General features: G+C 41.9%; 1 protein-coding gene across 3 annotated transcripts; it reads right to left on the bottom strand.

Annotated features, from left to right (window-relative positions):
- Positions 1-533: 533 nt before the first annotated feature.
- Positions 534-17,867, bottom strand: COQ5 (coenzyme Q5, methyltransferase). Of its 3 annotated transcripts, XM_045200791.3 has the most exons (8): positions 17,638-17,867; positions 13,427-13,576; positions 10,434-10,655; positions 3,633-3,739; positions 2,522-2,610; positions 1,814-1,925; positions 1,686-1,727; positions 534-1,614 (listed from the first exon to the last, which is right to left on the bottom strand). In XM_045200791.3, the coding sequence occupies exons 1-8, from the start codon at positions 17,837-17,839 to the stop codon at positions 1,567-1,569; spliced, it is 972 nt and encodes a 323-aa protein (XP_045056726.1). In that variant the 5' UTR covers positions 17,840-17,867; the 3' UTR covers positions 534-1,566. The 3 variants fall into 3 exon arrangements, with proteins under 3 accessions (XP_045056726.1, XP_024422808.1, XP_045056727.1); XM_024567040.3 differs by having other exon boundaries at positions 534-1,727; XM_045200792.1 differs by lacking the exons at positions 534-1,614; positions 1,686-1,727 and having other exon boundaries at positions 2,446-2,610; positions 17,638-17,855.
- Positions 17,868-19,675: the final 1,808 nt, after the last annotated feature.

Consider the following 19,675-nt stretch of genomic DNA (forward strand, 5'->3'; position numbering starts at 1 on the left):
CCATCTTGGGAAGTTGCAAGAGGGCCTGGCTTCCTAGTTACCCCATGTTCAGAATTCACATGAAGTATGGATTTTTGTTTTAGCTCTTGGACTTGTGAGCTACAATTAGGATTTCTGAGCAGCCAGGTTATTGCTACCTGGAAGGGGTGATAGATTTGAATTGACAGGTGATGACTCCATCTTCAGAGCAGCATTAGGTCTGTTAACATCTTTGGAAGATTGTTTTTCTTTACTGGTACTCGGGGTTTTAGGAGTCCTAGTGAAGTTGAGCTATTTTAGGACCAGGAACATTTTCAATCTGTTCATATAAATACCAGCAGTTGGACATTGGGGGTTCTGACTTGATTAGGCCCTTATCTACTGCCAGGAAGTGGCAGATTTTAATTTATTTTTTGATTCAAATGTGAGGAAACCACATTGCTGTGAAGACAAAACTGGGTTGATGGTTTACAAAGTCCCTTCCAGTTCCTGCTCCTTGTTAATGTCAAAGGCCCATAGGCTCCAGCTAGCTGGGGAAAAAAAGTAAGCTAAAGTCTTAAGGTTTAGCACTTTATTAAATGCTGCTAGTTGCTGTCTTTCAGATAGTTGCATATAGATCGCTGTATCTGAACACTTTCCAGTGACAGGGCAAGATCTTAAGAGCAACGGTACATAAATGACCCCTACTGTGCTGGGACAAGAGGCAGCATATTGGAAGCCTCTTCAAATAGCCCTGTACTGGGCTAATCAACAATTAACAAACTGCCAGGCAACTCACAGGTTGGCTTCTGCAATTTCTTACTTAGCAAGGCCCCACAAAAACGTTAAGCTCTATCCACATTCAAAACATGCCTCATTTTAACACCAATTACTGTATTAAGGATACAAGAGCCCTGAGGACTGGAGAGGGTTATGCTAAATAGTTTTCAAACTTTTTTTTGCCGTAAACACCTTTCTTCAAATGTATTCTGACAAAAGCTCTTTATATAAGACTTAAACACAGGAGTTTGCTGGTACATTCTTTCTTTTGAGGAGTTGTTGAGTTGCTTTCCTCATGGCAGCACGGAGGGCACAACAGTGGCTTTGGTAGAAGAGCACTGAATGAATGATGACAGATGTATTTCCCTCAAGAAAAAATAAATCACAAATACCATACAAACCGTAAACTCATTTAGTGGTTCAGTACATAATTCTGGTTGTGATCGTTAGCCCTCTGATGGGCCTTGGCTTTTGGCCTTCAACCAGTCCTAGGATGAAAGCTTGACTTAGGAAGTTTTCTGGTTCAAATCATTAGATTCCAATGATTCATTGTCCCTCTGGAAGTAAGCACCAGCAGAGAAACTACAAACATGCTTCAAGACCGCCTTAGTGCTGGTTTTACCTACACCACACAGCTGAGAAAAAATAGCAGGAACTGGGCAAAAAATACAGACATAATACCTCAGGGAGAAGGCCTGAGCAGTTGCTGATGAAAGCTGAAAGTGACAGGAATTTGTTTCTTTCACTTTGAGATTGGTCATATGAGAAAAGAGTCCAAGGCACATATCCTTAGGAGGGGACGTTCTGTTGCTGGTCTCACCAGCCTGATTATCCTTCAGCTGCAGGCTCCCGACAGGATGTGGGTGGTTCACACTCCTGCAACAGAGTTAGAGTTTGAAGCCAGAATGAATGGCCACGATGCCTGATGTTAGACTTTCATACGTCACCTTCTGAAAACCTGCATCTTCTATCATCTCCTTGAACTCCTCCTAAAACACAAAGGGAGACACAGCTTGGGTCACCAGGACTTCACCTTTTGGGCCTTTGTCGTAAGCTACAGAAGTTTTCTTTATACCTGACATGGGAACCGTCGAATACTCTCTACAAGGTACTGGTAGGACTTCCAGTCTCCTGCAATCACTTCTCCCAGGACAGGAATGACCTGGAAGCTATAGAGATCATAAAGCCTAAACAAAAAGGCCAAAGATTAAGGTTAGAACATGCCCCCTGGTAAGAAGCAAGAAGGTCTAAGCCTGGGGTCATAAACTCTAACGTCTCTAGGGGTCAAGCAAGTACCTAAAACAACTGAAGCGAGCCAGGTGCAAGAGCAGTAGGGAGTAGTGAGGATGTGGTCACAGGTACGGTTAGGAAGTTCCATAAAGGTGGAGAAGGGGTACTTATTACTCAGCTCTGACCACGGCCGTGTAGGAATATGGCATACCCAGGGTTGCCCTATTATCTGATTTCTCAAGTGAAGCTGGAAATCCAGATTTTTATGTAGACTTCTGACTTTTAAATATGGACATCTAAGTCAATGTCTTAAAATGCCAGGAGTCAAACAAAATCTGTGGACACACGCAGTCTGTGGTTGCTGGTTTGAGGCTCTTCTGGCCTAGACGATGTTCTTCAGGAGTAGCTGACATGGGAGGTGGTACTATCCCTCAGGGAGTCTGGGAACGAACTATGAGGTTCATGCTTACTGCTTACTGGCTACTTTCTATCCATGCTGGGACGGGAATCCTTGGCTGAACGATGAGAATCAAGCCCTGTTAACAATGCCAACCTGGACACAAGGGGATTGTTGACTTGGCTAAACTCCAGGCAGAGAAACCGTCCTCCTGGTTTCAGAACCCGATGGGCTTCCTGGAGTGCCTGAGTGAGAAAAGGAACAAAAGAACATTCCTCAGCAGACTCACTCAATTCTGTGAGATCGAGGTGGCTTTAGCTTCTGTGGGCATTATAAAAGTTACCATTTCCCACAGACCCCTTGTTTATTCTCAGCTGGGAAGCTGTAACAGCAGAAATAATCCTAAAATATCCTAAATTTTATAGGCCTTCTGCTATTCATGAAGAAAAGTTACTTGGAGTAATCTAAATGGACTCAGACACTGGCTGGTGTAGCTCAGTGGATTGAGTGGATGAGCTGTGAACCAAAAGGTTGCCTGTTCGATTCCCAGTCAGGGCACATGCCTGGGTTGCAGGCCAGGTTCCCAGTGGGGGGCCACGTGAGAGGCAGCCACATCTCTCCCTCCCTTCTCCTCTCTCTAAAAATAAATAAAAATAAAATCTTTTAAACTGTGGCTACAGAAGCTAAAGACAATTGTGAAGGATATCCCAACCAGAGCAGAAGAATCAGGTAATGAGCCCATATTACAAAAACGAAACTGATGCTACAAAAATGAAACTCGTGCTTTGAATCTTAAGTGCTGTGGACAGAATGTTAAAGTAGAAATAACGAAGAGTTGCATCAGATTAAGAGCTAGACATGCCCTTCTCTCCATAGAAAACCATAAATCGACTAGCTACCTCCTGCCAAAATAATGTTTTGAGTGCCTTTTTCTGTGTCAACCTCAGAAATGCCCCTGAGCTTCTGCAAACCCACAAGGTCAGATGGCTTCTTGAGTGAGAGGAAACCGATGAAATATCTGAGCAAGACTGACAGTCTCGAAGGTTAAATACCAACCCAAGCAACTAAGGCTTCTATGGGGATCTGCTCCATGGTCCTTACCAATTTTGGGACTAGAAATACTGGCAACCTAAAGGACTGAGGCCCCTGACTCTGAAACAGTCATTCCATTCAAGAGCCGAACCCAGAAGAAAATCTCTCCATCTTCCTTCGTTCACCGTGGAGCCACTCCAGGAGAACTAGCGTCCTGAGATGCAGCTGTTCATACCCGATCCACGTGTGTGACGTTCCGGATCCCAAAGGCAATGGTGTAAACGTCAAACTTGTCGTCGTCAAAGGGCAGTTCTTCAGCATCTCCCAATACCCAAGCGAGTCCTGAAAGAGAAAACTCATTCTCATCTCAGTCGGGGAAGCTGCCGCTTCTGTGCCCAGGGAACTGCCAAACCTGAGGAGAGGCGTGTGGGGAACCTGAATCTGCAGTCAGCCAGGCAGAAGTTGGACAGCCTGGACACTCCATTTGCAGCTGCCTTCTAAGTTGGGGGTAGTCTTGGGGAGCTGAGCCCTGGAACCTGTGGGATCTGATGCGAACTTTGGGCAGTTACATGTCAGAATTGAACTGAACTCACAGATGCCCAGCTGGCCTGGGAGAGCTGGAGAACTGTCTGGTGATAGGCAAACATCACACATGTGGCATCAGAGGGTGTCAGAAAACATACACCTGCCTTCCCCCTTGGACTCCTGGTCACTGTCTTCATGGGTGTCCCCCATTCCTGAGGACTTGAAGCTGGTGTCCTTGAAGTTTCGGGGAGGTCCTTCACCCAAGGCTCTGAGTGAACCCCGATGCTTGCTTAGTTATGGCCACCTTCAAGCAGTTTGTATTCAACGAAGCGTTTTGTATTACACTGTGGTTAGGTGCCCAGATCCCGGGGTTGGACCTCCCGGGTTCTAATTCCAGCTCTACCATCTATTATCTGTATAACCTTGAAAAAACTACTCTGCCTCAGTTTCCTCATTTGTAAAATGGGGTTTACAACAGTACCCACTTCAGATGGTCACTGGAAGCATTCTAAGTACAGAATATAGCATTGTTATACCGGTTCTATTGGAGTCGGAAAGAATCCAAGTCTCTAGACTGCAAGTCTGGTCACGTATTCAGAAAAAAACTAAGGAAGCCCCGTGTCAGAGGGGCTATACCCTCTAAGGATCCTGATTCAGCTTTAACATTATTTAATTTGCAGCGAATGATACATAATATATGACTTAGAAGGAAGGCTCTGTAGAGGAAGGCCAATGAAAATAACCTTTCTGGAAAGGAAACTAGCAGAATTTAACAAGAACTTTAAAAATAAGCCTACCCTTAGACCCAGCTATTTTGATTTTTAGGAGGAGGCCACTGATGATGTCATAGCTACTGCTTACTGGCCCTGGATGGCAGGGTTTGCGTTACCACTGCACAGTAGCGCCCCCTTGTCCGAGGTTCCACTTTCTGTGGTTTCAGTCACACGTGGTCAACTGTGGTCCAAAAACATTAAATGAAAAGTTCCAGAAATAAACAATGCACACATTTTAAATTGCTTGCTGTGCTGAGGAACATGAGGAAATCTTGGTCTGTCTCACACTGTCCTGCTCTGTCCTGCCTGTGACATGAATCATCCCTTTGTCCACGCTGCACAAGCTACTGCCCATCAGTCACTCAGTTATTGGGAAGATAGTCCCACTTGTGCTCAAGTAAGCCTTGCTTTACTTAAACAGCCTCGGAGTGCTGGAGTAGCGACGACTGCAATTTGGACAGGCCAAAGAGGAGCCCTAAAGTGCTTCTTTTAAGGGAAAAGGTAAAAGTTGTCCACTCAGTAAGGAAAGGAAAAAAAATCGTATGCTGAGGTGGCTAAGATCTATGGTAAGAATGAATCTTCTATTGGTGAGACTGTGAAGGAAAAACAGAAATTTGCCCTGGCTGGAGTGGCTCAGTGGACTGAGCATCGGAACCAAAAGGTCACAGGTTGAATTCCCAGTCAGGGCACATGCCTGGGTTGTGGGCCAGGTCCCCAGCTGGGGGTGTGCAAGAGGCAAATTGATATTTCTCTCCCTCTCTTTCTCCCTCCCGCCTCTCTAAAAATAAATAAGTAAAATCTTCAAAAAAAAATTCTAGTTTTGCTGTTGCACTTCGAACTGCAACAGTTACAGTCCCCATGGATGGTAAGTACTTAGTTAAGGTGGAAAAGGCATTAAATTTGTGGGGTGGCTGATATGAACAGAAAACGTGTTCCGACTGATGGCAACCTGCTGCACCGAAAGCACGGGGCCTCTGGGAAGACCTCAGCAAGGGATGTCCTCAAATGAGTGACGCCGAACTACTCACTGCAAGTGAGGGGTGGTCACAAGCATTCAGGAGTCGGTCTGCATTGTGTCATCTCCCATCACAAGAAGAAGGGTGAGCACAGAACAGTGAGAAAATCTGAGAGACCACCTTCACGTAACTTTTACTACAGTATATTTTTAGCATTGTCCTATTTTATTATTAGTTATTGTTGTTAATCTCTCACAGTGCCTAATTTGTCAGTTAAACTTTATCATAGGCATGTATATACAGGAAAAAGCACAGTGTGTATGTATAGAGTTCGGTATTATCCAAGGTTTCAGACATCCACTGAGGGTCTTGGTATATATCCTCCACAGATAGGAGGGGACTAGTGTATATATGTTATTTTATCATATCCTCATAACAACTCCATGAGACAGCTGTTACTATCATCCTCATGTTTCGGGGGAGCAAGATTTAGCATCAAAAAGGTTAAAGTAGCTTGTCCAAGGTCACACATATGGTTTAGAACTCAGGTAGTTTTATCTCAGAGCCTATGTTTTTTTCTCTCTTTCTTTTTAAAGATTTTATTTATTTATTTTTAGAGAAAGGGGAAGGGAGGGAGAAGGAGAGAGAAAGAAACATCAATGTGTGTTGCCTCTTATGTGGCCCCCACCGGGGACTGGCCCACAACCCAGGCATGTATCCCAACTGGGAATCGAACTGGCGACCCTTTGGTTCCCAGCCTATGCTCAGTCCACTGAGCTACACCAGCCAGGGCTCTCTTTTTTAAAATATTTTATTTATTTACTTTTAGAGAGAGCAGAAGGGAGGGAGATAGGGGGAGAAACATCAATGTGTGACTGCCTCTCATGCACCACCTACTGGGGACCTACCTTTCCTGCAACCCAGGAATGTGCCCTGACTGGGAATCGAACCTGTGACCCTTTGGTTCATAGGCCAGTGCTGAGTCCACTAAGCCACACCAGCCAGGGCAGAGCCCTATGTTTTAACAGCTATTCTATAGAACCATCTACTATGAGGTGATTATTATTTTCTCCATTTCATAGATTCAGATCCAAAGACTTTAACCACTTGTCCAAGTTTATATAGTCAGTAAAAAAACCCCTAATGAATGCATGCAAAAATGTACAAATAAGGATGTCACAATGTTGTGCTATATTAAAAAACATTAGAAAAAAATGAAAGATCAATTGGTTGTTGGTTGGTCATATGACCATGTAAATTGGTTATATGATTTATGAAACTTCCATCTGGGGAAATTTCATAAAAAATAATGATTTTAAGAAATTTTTAATGATATGGAAAAATCTCAATGATGAATTAAGGCAGAATACTAAATTCTATATACCTGGTGTTCTCAATTTCACAAAAAGGAAATGATTAGAAAAAAGATAGGAAAGAAATACATTAAAATAATGAAGACCTGGCTGGTGTGGCTCAGTGGATTGAGTGCGGGCTGCAAACCAAAGTGTTGCTGGTTCGTTTCCCAGTCAGGGCACACGCCTGGGTGTTGGCCAGGTCCCCAGTGGGGGGCGCGTGAGAGGCAACCACACATTGATGTTTCTCTCCCTCCCTTCCCCTCTCCCTTCTCCTCTCTCTAAAAATAAAATAAATAAAATCTTAAAAAAATAAAAATGTTGAAGAGTACCTCTAGATGCCGGAATTATGGGTAACATTTACCTTATTCATATTTTTCCAAAATTTTGAATTTAGAAATCCAAAATTTCTCTTAAACATATCACTTTTTGAACCCATCAAAAAATCTAAGGCTGCTGATGTCAGAGCTTCTATTTGGGAAGAAAGTGCTACACATAAATGTAAAAACACACACCCATAACAGTGCTACACATAAAAATGTCTTTACTCATTAAATCTAGATTTATTAAATAATTTCTGGGATCCTCCTACTTAGCTTCAACTATTTTTGCATGGTACTTCTTTGCAAATGCATTATTTTTGCAGATTGATAAAGCGAGGAGGAAAGATAAAGACAAATGTACTATCTGACATTTAATGGTTCCTATGCAGGTGGATTTGTCTTTGCAGTTAGGAGAGCCTGGAGGGCAAGCTATGCTATGGAAGAGATGATTCCAGAAACTAAACATCACTTATCATTTCTATTTCTGTTCGCCATTCTTTACGGCTGAGTACCAGAGAGAAGGAAACACGTTTTCAGTAGGAGTAAGGAAACATAGCGCCTTTGTCTAAAAACACTAGTGGCTGGCTGCCTTCTGGTCGGTGTTGATGGTAAACAAAAGAGCCCTTCATCTTGGGGGCCAAGTGGGCTGCCCTGGGTGTAGGCAGCTGCTCTCAGAGTGGGCGGAGGAAGAGGAAGAATGGAGCTAGAACAAACCATAGACACTCCTGGTGGGGGAGGGAAGGAGAGAAGTGCTGATGCTGACCTGAGACACTTTGCTTTCTTTGTTGTGGCCTCTCATAATGGCTGCCTGCAGGGCTTGGGCCACATGGGAGAGTGCAGAGCTGCGGCTCTGAAAAGCTGGGTAAAAAGCTGGGTAAACACCCGGCAGCTGCCAGGATCATTACTTCTACTTGAAAAAATGGGGGCTGGGGAAGTAGTACTTCAAAATATTAAAACAAACAGGCCCTGGCCAGGTAGCTGAGTTGGTTTGAGCATAGGCCAAGGCTTCAGGTTCTATCCCCAGTCAGGGCGTATTCAAGAATCAACCAATGAATGCATAAATAAGTGGAACAAAAAGTCAATCTCTCTCTCTCCCCTCCCCTCTTTCTCTTTCTCTAGACTCTAAATAAATAAATAAATAAATAAATAAATAATAAGCCCTGGACTGGTAGCTCAGCTGGTTAGAGCATCATCCCGATACACCACAGCTGCAGGTTCAATCCCTGGTCAGGGCACATAGAAGCAACCAATGAATGCATCAATAAGTGGAACAGCAAATTGATGTTTTTCTCTCTCTCCCTTCCTTTCTTTCTCTAAAATCAAAAAGTAAAACATTTTTAAAATATATTAATACAGCCAAATGTAAAACATTTTTTTTCTTTTCTCAACCAACTGAGATAAATGTTTCCAAAATGTACATTTTTTTTTTTTTTAATTTTTATTGTTATTCAATTACAGTTGTATGCCTTTTCTCCCCATCCCTCCACCCCACCCCAGCTGAACCCACCTCCCTCCCCCACCTCCACCCTCCCCCTTGGTTTTGTCCATGTGTCCTTTATAGTAGTTCCTGTCAAAATGTACATCTTTAAGCTAGACCACAAATTGTCCATTTTGTGGTCGCAATGGCTTCCCAGGAGATAATGCAGACACTCTCCTATCTGCTGCCAAGAGTACTTCGGTTTCGGAGTACAGTAAGTGTTCACTTAACATCGTCGACAGGTTCTGGGTAACTACCACTTTAAGTGAAATGATGGATAATGCAACAAGTTCATCACAGGCTCACGGACTTAAACGAGTTAAGTTCCTACAACATCTTCCTGGTCACAAAAACATCACCCAACTTCTAAAGTAAGACTCAAAACCCTTCTAATATTAAACATTGAATCAATGTGAGCTATAGATACATTTAAGAAAGATTAATAAAAACAAATCAGATAATGATTTTCCAACCTGATTATTCCAGTTCAGGGCTGCAGGCGGCTGGAGCCTCGCCCAGCGGCTCAGGTCAAAAGGCGAACGGGATGCCCTTCCATCACAGGGCGCACTCACTCCCACTCAGACTGGGGCGATTTACACAGGCCAGTCCCCACACTTGCACAGCTTTGGGCTGTGGGAGGGAACTGGAGTACCCGGAGAACACCCACACAGACATGGGGAAACATGGCAACTCCACACAGATGGTGGTCCTGGCCAGGAATCAAAACAATTTTTTTCTCATCGTTTTAGCAAAACGATGTTAACAAAAAATGCTATTCTAGGACCTGCTGTACTGTTTACAGGTGTTTCTTCAATTGTATCAGTTGGGCCTTCTGAGAAACTGGTGCTCAGGTGGAATGCAAAGGGCTGTTTTGTTTTGGGGTTGGGGACACCTGGGGAAGACAGATGAAAGAGGAAGCAAGACTGAGTGGTGAAACCTGTCAGACCTTGGTGCAGATCAGATAAAACCTCAGCCTACCCAACAGGGGGCTGTGGAGCCAAGGCTGCCCAAGAGTCCCTCCTGGGAACCGTCCAGGCCCTGGCAGCCTCCTACTGCTCAGCCATCAGCTGGGCGTTGCCAGGAAAGCCTGGCTGGAAAGCTGGGGCAGAACCTGCAGGGGCTAAGAGCTGGAGGCCGTCAACTAACTACATTCCTGTGGCTGCAGGGCACGTCTCTGCTTTAAGGGTAGCACACCTGCTCAGCTTCCACATCAATCAACCACCCTAGTACTGACAGGGGAATGGAGCCACTCAGGAATAGGACATTTGGGGTCACTGGGGAGTTGCTGGAAAATGAAAGCAAAACTTCTGTCTCAGGGTCCAGGAGCCGATAGCCCAAGATTCAGCTCCAATTCGAGATCTGCCATTTAAGTCACGTTACTTGAGTAAGATACGTAATCTCTTCGGGGCTTTGGTCATATCACCTGTCACGCTGGGCTGATAATCTAATGCTCTGGGTTGCTGAAATAATGCATGTAACCACACAAAGTAGATTCACCCTCCCAAATTATCTTCAACTCCTATCTAAGTTTTTAAAAGCAGGAAAATAAAGCATTTCAACATTCCCCATATTCCATCTCATTTGGTAAACACACAAACACTTCTCTGTGTCTACTTGCTGTAGGACTTGCCGGTTTTGTATCCTTGAGCATGGGCTTTCTGCTTTCCAACCTTCAGCATCTCCTTGTTGATGTCACAGACCATGACGTGGGAACCGCCCAAGGAATCCTCTTCATTCTGGTACTGTTGGGCGATTTCTTCCCAGGATAGATTTTGCTGGGCCCTTAACTGCCTCTTCTGCTTTCCCCGATGCTGTGCCTGAACATAATTAAGGAACCGGAATGCAATATCACCTGTGCCAAAGGAGGAACAATAGAAACATAAACATAAACGAAAACCCAGTATTTCCTAAATCCAAAAGGGGCAACAAAGGTATTGAAGTTGAGGAGTGTACAAAAATGAAGTTTGTACTCATCTCCATAATAACTGTAATTTTTTTTTAACTTCTAGGATTTTTTCAAAAACTTTTTAAAAAATTGCATAACTAATGTATGGACCTATTCTTACCATAAAAGACTCAATATCTTGCCCTGGCTGGTGTGGCTCAGTGGATTGAGTGCCAGCTTGTGAACTGAGGGGTCCCTGGTTCAATTCCCAGTCAGGGCACGTGCTTGGGTTGACAGCCAGGTCCCCAGGAGGGGGCGCTTGAGAGGCAACCACACATTGATGTTTCTCTCCCTCTTTCTCCCCCCTCTCTAAAAATAAATACATAAAATCTTTTTTAAAAAAGACTCACCATCTCAATATGTAGAATAAAACATGAAAATCTCATTTTCTGTCCATACCTTCTCCATACATAAAAGTATTAAGAGCTTAGTGTGTAGCCTTCTAGTCTTTTTCTAATAATTTTTATGAAAGTAACATAAGGGTATAGTTACAAGCAACAACTCCCTCCCATCATTTCTCAATCCCAGTTCAGTTCCCCAGAGACCATCTGGCCCAACTCTTTCGGCTCTTCTATAGGTTACAGCTATTTCTTTACTTACCAAATGTGTAATGATATCCTGCCCCCATGTCTTCTTGCCTCTATTTTCTCAATACATTCATACCACTTTTCATAGATACCTTTGTAACCTGGAGTAACAAACTAGTCAATATTTTATTTCTTATCCTATCAACTACAGATGGTATCTCTTGACTCCCTTAAACCTTCCATCCTATGTACTTTTACTCTGTCAGGACTGGTTACAAATTATTGTGACCAGGTAAATACTATTCAGGCCAAGTCAGTGCCTTCCAGGATCACCTTTCCTTTCTTATAATGCTATTTCCTTGTCTTTTTCTTACACTATTTACAAGAAATGCATCTTTGCCCTGGCTGGTGTGGCTCCGTGGATGCACAGCTGGGGACCTGACCTGTGAACCAGGGCGGTGTGGGGTGGGGTCCCTGGTTTGGTTCCCAGTCAGGGCACATGTCTGGGTTATGGGCCAGGTCCCTGGCTGCGGGTGCACAAGAAACAATCGTTGATGTAGCCCTCACACATTGATGTTTCTCTCCCTCTCGTTCTCCCTCCCTTCCCTTCTCTCTAAAAATAAATAACATCTAAAAAAAAAAAAAAAGAAATGCATCCTTGTTTTTCCAGTCTATCCATCCAATTTGGTATTCTCCAGTCACTTTTCTTATGTATTTAAATATATTTATATGTACTCACACGAAACAACTTAAAAATATAGATGGGGATCATATTATACATTGTTATATGCCTTTCTTTTTTTCCCCATTTAATGTCTTTGAGATTTTCCATCAGTATTTATAGGTTTTCCTACTCCTCATTCTCTTAAATAGCTACATAATATTTCATAGAATGGATATATCTTAATTTAAAGCTATTTCTTTATTGATGGACAAATGGTTTTTTTCTAATTTTTTAGTATTACTAAAAATAATGCAGTGAGCATATTTATAGCTATATGTTTTTAAAATGTCATTTTAAATATATAGGAGTACCTTTTAATGACTTTTAAAAAAGATTTTATTTATCTATTTTTAGAGCGAGGGGAAGGGAAGGAGAAAGAGAGGGAGAGAAACATCAATGTGTGGTTGCCTCTCTCTCACCCCCTACTGGGGACCTGGCCCACAAACCAGGCATGTGCCCCGACTGGGAATTGAACCCGTGACCCTTTGGTTTGCAGTCTGGTGCTCAATCCACTGAGCAACACCAGCCAGGGCTAATTACATTTTCTAAATGGGCAGTTACCAGCATGAAGTAATGGTTCTAGTTCTGGTACACTGGAGATGTAGGCAGCTCTGACTGAACCCCTTCTGTAGCTTTATCTTTGTGCAAGTTTTTTTTTTTTAATTTAAATTTTAATTTTTTAGAGAGAGGGGGAGGGAGAAAGAGAGGGAGAAAAACAACAGTGTGAAAGAGGAACATCGCTAGATTGCCTCTTATATGCGCTTCTACCAGGGCCAAACCCTGCAACCCAGGCAGGTGCCCTGATGGGGAATCGAACTGGCAACCCTTTGCTTTACAGAATGACACCCAACCAACTGAGCCATACCAGTCAGGGCAAGTTTTTTGGGTTGTTTTTTTTTTAGACTATAAGTATTTCAGATTTTGATAAGATTCTGCTAAACTGTTCTCCACTACATATATAATGTAATAATCATATTATTATATTATATTATACATTATTCTAAAGTAACTTAACATGTACATTAACCACGTAATAATATCACCAAGATACATTTTAGAAGCGCATGACATTTTTCTCCCCAAACGTCTAGTGTGCACCAAGTAATAAAGGAGGCATCCCCCCAAGAAAGAAAATGGGTCAAAGTTTAAACAAAAGGCAAAAGTCATTTTGATCATGAAATGTCACTGGAGTAAAAATCTGGTCTTTTTACTTTGTAATTCTGTGCATTTTAGAAAAGTGACAGGCCATTCTGTGCTTCTGATTGACATCCAGTTAGAAAGAGAAGAGTAACCCTTTCTTAGAAGTGTATTGATTTTCAACTACCATCTTCAGGCTAATGGCAGGTGAGGCAGCTCATTCCAATAAGAGACACTAATTTCTGTAAAAGGCGCTCAATGGTACCTGAGGATATTAACATGGTCATTACCTGTTCCTCCAGCAACATCGAGGAGCTGGGTCCCAGGAAATGGGTGCATTTTCCAGAGCAGCAAATCCTTCCAAATACGATGGATACCAAGACTCATCATATCATTCATCACATCATACTTCTTGGCCACATTTTCAAACACCTGATAGACTGACATGAGAGAAACAGAACACAATTACGTTGACGAGATTAACTTGGTAAAATTCCGAAGTGAAAGAGAAGGGGTGGGGGGTCTCCCCAGCCCCGCCCCTGAAATTGCCTGTCTTTCCATGGTAAAGTCAAGCCATATGCTTAATGTCAAAACCTACGCAAACTCTACACTTTAATATTGCCTCTTTTAAAAAATGTTTATATTATTTCATGTAAGAAGTCAACCTCTTTTCTACTGTCTCAGTTATCTTTAGGACCATTACTTAAAAAAAATGGATTTTAGAGAGAGAGGAAGGGGGTGAGAGAAAGAGAAACATTGATTTGTTGTTCCACTTATTTATGCATTCATTGCTTCTTCTATGTGCTCTGACTGGGGATCGAACCTGCAACCTTGGCGTATCAGGATAACACTCTAACCAATGTTGCTACCTGGCCAGGGCTTAGTCATTACTTTGGAATCATGCCATGTACAAACTTGGTACTAAATAGGTTTCTGTTTCTTAGAGGATAGGGGGAGGTGGTAGAAGTTTTTCTAATGGTTATTATAATAAAAGACAATAAAATCCATTAGAAAAACATACGACTAATGGATGGGAAGGCCTCAGCTCACCTCTGCCTCATCACTGAGAAAAACCTCAGGTACAATATGGTGGGCAGATGGATGGCAAGATGTGAATAAGGGGCAAGTTACACTGTAGAGGGTCCTCATGAATCATCATAGGATCAAGGCAGAATATAGAATCTGGGCTAGCAAGAAAGAGAAGGAATTTACTATCCAAGAAACTTTAAGGCACAGCCTACATTTAAGTTCTTTGCACTTCAGTTTCTCTGCTCGTTAAGATGAGTAAATCAGTGCCAGCCCCCTCCCGCCCTGCCATGAGGCTGAATTAGGTAGTGAAGGGGAGATGCTTTGAGTTCCTCGGATGAAATGTGCTGCATAAACCCCAAACACTACTGCCCTCTGCTGAGTCAGCCGGCCCTGGAGCTCCCCTTTAACTTGATCTTGAATGCCTATTCTCAACCCTGGGATCTCCAGGCTTGCTTTTTCCTTTCGAACATCTTTTGGAGAATTGAGGGGCACTAAGGCTCAACCTACTGAGTATAAGCACCCCTAGCTTCACATGGTTCCGATATGCATGAATTTCAGTTACTGTGGCTTAGTTAAATAACACCAGTCCCCCGCAAAACATCACTCAAATACAAGGGGATATTAACTATAATTGCATAAAGTATAAGCTTCACTAGTGTTTCTTCAGTTGACAAGTTATTATGTAAAATAACAGATATGCATCCTGATCTATAACCAGTCATGTCACTTCTTTCAGTTTGTAAATGGCAGGTCACTGTAGGCCAGTTATTTAATTCACTCACGGACAGCAAAGCGGGAAGTTGTGTTACCTCCTTATCTCTGTTGTAAACACGGCATTTCACAAAAGTGGATAGTTAAAAGGAAACTGGGCCAACAAGAGTGAGAGTGCAGCAAGGAAATGAAGAGCGATAATGCTGGGAGTGAAATTTAAATGGAATGTCAGTGGAGTTACAGGGGAAGCTGTTGTCCGTGGGAACGCTGCCACTGCTGCCACTTGAGAGAGTAGATACACAGCCAAAACTGTGAGATGAACTCACGGACGTACGTGAGGATGTGGTTGTGATGAAAATGTTGAAGATGTCCCAGATGAAATGATGCCAGCAAAAAAATTCACATTAAAGGAATTCTTGGAGATATTTCATGACAATGAAAGTATAAAATATTAGAAAGTGAAAACTTAGAAAGAAGTTTTGACAATTTGCGAACGCACAGAGAAGATGCTCATTCCTTATTGTAAATTATATGATGAGAAGGTCGTAAACACTGTTCAAACTACTCTTGGTAAATTTTTTGCAAAGGAATAAAACAACTTAATTTTCAATATTTCTAATTTTTAATTGGAATTGGAATTTAAGAATTTAAACTTAAATTTTAAAATTCTAATTACATTAATTAAATTAAAATCTTAAAAAATAAAATTAAATTAAACCTAATTTATAACTAAGTATACTAAAGAAGTATTAACTTTACTATTTTTTTAATCTCCTTGTACATTTATAACTGACATTCAGAATTTTTGATGTTCAATAATTTTTAAAGGTCACGGAATAATTAAAGTTTTCCCTGTTGATTACTGAGATCATTGTGCATGATTTCAACTTGCCTGGTTATTTTTACCATCCTGCATCACTGTGGAAAGGAAAGACTGCCTATACTTCAATCTTGGGCCTTAAATCTGGAAGTTGTATTTAGCTTAGTGGGTAACTCATCCCCTGCTTGCCACTGTGTGCAATGTTTACATATTGTAAAGCAAAATATAGCAGTTGGGCATTATTATTTTTTAAGAGTTTTATTTTATTTTTTAATTTTTTTAAATCAGAACATTGATTTATTCACACTGAGAAATGAACTGTCATAAACACTGATGAGTGATGTCTCTTGGTTAGTCTGATGTGGGAAGCCAGATAAAATCAGAAGTTTGCTGGGTGAGCGTGGATTCAGATCAAAGGAAAATCATTAAGTAATTTGAATACTAATGACATCAGACTAAAGTAGTATGATGCATTTATCTTCATATGGGTTGGGCATTATTAATATTTTGGAAGCAAACCACCTGATTCAAATGCCAGCTCTACAGCTTACTAGCAAATCTTGGGCAAGTGACTTAACATCTCTGTTTCAACATTTTATTCAGTTATAAAACCAGGCTAGTGGTTCCTATTTCACTGGGTTGTATTTTTAAGAATTAATATAAATTATTGCAGAAGGTTTTAGGCTCTCAATAAATATTTACCATTGTTTTACTTGGCTCCACTTATATCACTCTACAAGCAGTTATAAAACTTCTAATGTGCATCAGGCACTGAGGATACAAACATGAATGAGCCACGGTCCTAGCTTTCTAGGGATTCACAGTGAAATAAATTTAAACTCAATATTCAAAGAGTTACAGTAGAGTTACACATTTAGTATAGTTGAGGTGAGAGGTAATACACTGTAGTAATCTTTAAGAGGATGGGAAATTATATTGTAGACTCCTTTTCTTATTTCCTGGGTGGCCATAGGCTAAGTGAAGGAACTTCTCAGAGCCTCACATTATCCATCGGTAAATGGACATAATACCTTCTCCATTATAAATGGTACATTTGGAGTTTTAAAACTGTTCTTTTTCTTTCCCGTGCCTGTGGCACAGTACTGGGCTTAAAGAAATTTCTCAATAATATCTAATATTTATTGAACAATTATAAAATGTCAGGCATTGTTCAAAATACTTTAATTTTAATGTATAAAGTAATCTAATCCTCAGAAGAACTCTAAGAAAAAGGTTACTATTATTCCTAATTGGCAAATTTGGAAGCTGAGGTACAGAGAAGATACTTTCCTTTTTCCTTTCTCGAAAAAAATGGCCTTTCCTGCCCTGGTCGTGTAGGACACGGTTAGAGTATCCTCCCCACACACTAGGGTTGTGGGTTCATCCCCGGTCAGGGCACATACAAGAATCAACGAATGAATGCCTAAGTGGAACAACAAATCGATGTTTCTTTCTCTCCAAATAAATTAAAAAAAAAAAAAAAAAAAGACCTATCCTTCTAGCAAGAGGTAAAGAACATGGTCTCTGTAGTCAGACCAAACTGGATTCGAATACTGGTTTACTGATTCCACCACTTACAATGTCAAATTGGACAAGTTCTTGTTTAACCTTTAAATTTCAATTTCCTTATGTGTAACATGGGGAAAACAATACTCACCATCAAGACGTTGAAATAAAAATTGGGAATGTCTGCACGGCGCCTGACACATTATAAACACTAAATTGATGGGACTTAGTGATAATTACTCTGCTAAATAAGAGCAGGTGTCTTAAGCTGTACACTCACTGGGTCAGGCTGGAGAGGACTCCTTGGATGTCAGGAATGCACAAGCTACAGCACCGGAGCTAACGTAACTGGGCGTTAAGTTAACCTTTAGCTGAGCAGAAGAAACTAGATCGCAGACGATCAGATCCCACCATCCGCCCTCTCTCCCCTTTCACCTTTGCCCCCCTTCTCTTCCTCCGACACAGTCTCAAACCCGAAGTGCGTCTCCGATGCCCGCTTCTCTTGGGACAAGAGCCGCGCACCCAGCGGGCTCCCAGGCCAGGAGCTACGAAGGCCGGGGAGCCGGCAGCCCCGTATCAACCGCGACCACCCACGGCCGCAGTTGCCCCATAGAGCCCAACTCCTGGGGGCCGCCATCTTGACAGTCGGGAGACGGCCGCCAGACTGTACGTCACATTGCGTCACTAGACGGCCGACGGCGGCCGACCGGAGACGTTATCCGAACGCGTCCTGAAAACTGCTATTAAGGATCTACGCATGATCTTTGGAATCCGGAGTCTTCACAAATTGAACCCAGAATTCGCCAGGAGCGAGTGGACCTAAGGGCGAACCTCCACTCACCTCTCAGCGACCATGTCTGTGAATCTTGCTAACCAGTGGTAGTACCAGTACCAACTTGCAAGATAACGAAAACGGTGAAGGGCGGGGGGAGGGGGACTGAGGTAAAGCGTGGGAAAAGGTTAAGATTACAGGTCAGTTGTCGCAACTTGAGGTGTGCATAAAAATAACCTGGTTTGATCTTTAAAATGCAGATCACCAGGCCCCAAATATCGGAGATTTTGAATCAGTAAATCTGATAATGGATTCTAGGAATTTTTATTTGACCAAACTTTTCGGGTGATTCTGACGCGAGGAATTCGCAAGCCATTCTTAAGGAACATGCTAGACGACTCTGAAAAATAAACATCGGAAAGAAAGCTGTGGTATCTTGGAAAGTCAGAATAAACCACCACTCACACTTCCCCTCCTGCTGTCACCCAGCTGCATTTCTAGCTCCAACTGGCATAACGTGGGTGTTTTACTTCAAACCCAGATCTCCCCGTTGATTTATGTTTTAATTTTTGGGTGGAAAGGGTAATGTACGGTAGACCATCTTGCGGAAAAGATGGTGGAGGTGGTAAGTTTTGCTTGGATTTCTGTGTGTTTCTTTGATTTTTTTTTAGATGTATGTTTGCTGTAAATATTTCACAAGGAGAAAGCGCCAAGGACCCTAAGAAACTATTTTGAAAATGGAAATGTTCTTTCTGGTTTAATGTAGCCTGACAAATGGATGGACACCTACCACTTTCTTTTGGAAAAACTGCACTGGGATTTCTCTTTTCCTGTCTTTAATTTTTACGAGTGATGGAAGGAATGATTCATTCCTTCAATCAGGGTTTTCACATCTCTGTTAAAGAAATAAAAATTCATCAAGGAATCCTAGTATATTGTCCTAATTTAGACATACATGAGAATGAACCTTAGGATTTGAGGCTGTTCCTTCTAAACATCAAATTAAATTTATAGTAGCTACCCTCTCATTTCAGTATGATCTTTGGGGGGAAAAACTGGAAATGGTGAACCAAGATAAGGACTGGCAGAAGGCATTTTAAGGAAATTTAAAAGTATGAGAGGAGCCCTGGTTTGTGTGGCTCAGTGGATTAAGTGCTGGCCTGTGAACCAAAGTGTTGCCAGTTTGATTCCCAGTCAGTGCACATGCCTGGGTTGTGGGCCAGGGCCCCAGTAGGGGGCGCGTGAGAGGCAACCACACATTGATGTTTCTCTCCCTCTTTCTCCCTCCCTTCCCCTCTCTCTAAAAGTAAATAAAATCTTTCTTTAAAAAATGAGATTAGTATCTAATTTCTTTTGTCCCTGTTAAAACTGGTAATTTCAAGAAAGTGGCTTATATATACTTATTAATGTTTTGTATAACGTGATGATTAATAAAGAGCCAAAAAGGGCCCGATTATGGGAATTCTAGGATTTTGTCTACTAATTTGTTCATATTTGGCTGCTGAAATTCCACTCAGCTCAAGCGACACCACCTCTGGGAAGTCCTCTATTATCCATCCCAACTGTTTGTACTTCTTGGAGTTTCTCCTCTGGATAGCATTTTGTGTTAGCTTTATTATAGCCTTTATCACAATCTTATTTTTTGTGTAGTTTCCTTGTTCTTTTCTTTTTGTGAATGATACAGTATTTAGTCATTTTTGT

This window comes from Desmodus rotundus, chromosome 7 (assembly GCF_022682495.2).
Source record: "Desmodus rotundus isolate HL8 chromosome 7, HLdesRot8A.1, whole genome shotgun sequence".
NCBI lineage: Eukaryota > Metazoa > Chordata > Mammalia > Chiroptera > Phyllostomidae > Desmodus > Desmodus rotundus.

What these genes read in the sequence shown, in the direction of transcription:
- COQ5 (XM_024567040.3), bottom strand. Translation starts at nt 17,839, where the DNA reads ATGGCGGCCCCCAGGAGTTGGGCTCTATGGGGCAACTGCGGCCGTGGG. An exon ending in CGATGTTGCTGGAGGAACAG is followed by an intron (nt 10,656 to 13,426) that starts GTAATGACCATG and finishes CCTTTGGCACAG; the next exon opens with GTGATATTGCATTCCGGTTC. An exon ending in TTCGACGGTTCCCATGTCAG is followed by an intron (nt 1,728 to 1,813) that starts GTATAAAGAAAA and finishes TTTGTGTTTTAG; the next exon opens with GAGGAGTTCAAGGAGATGAT.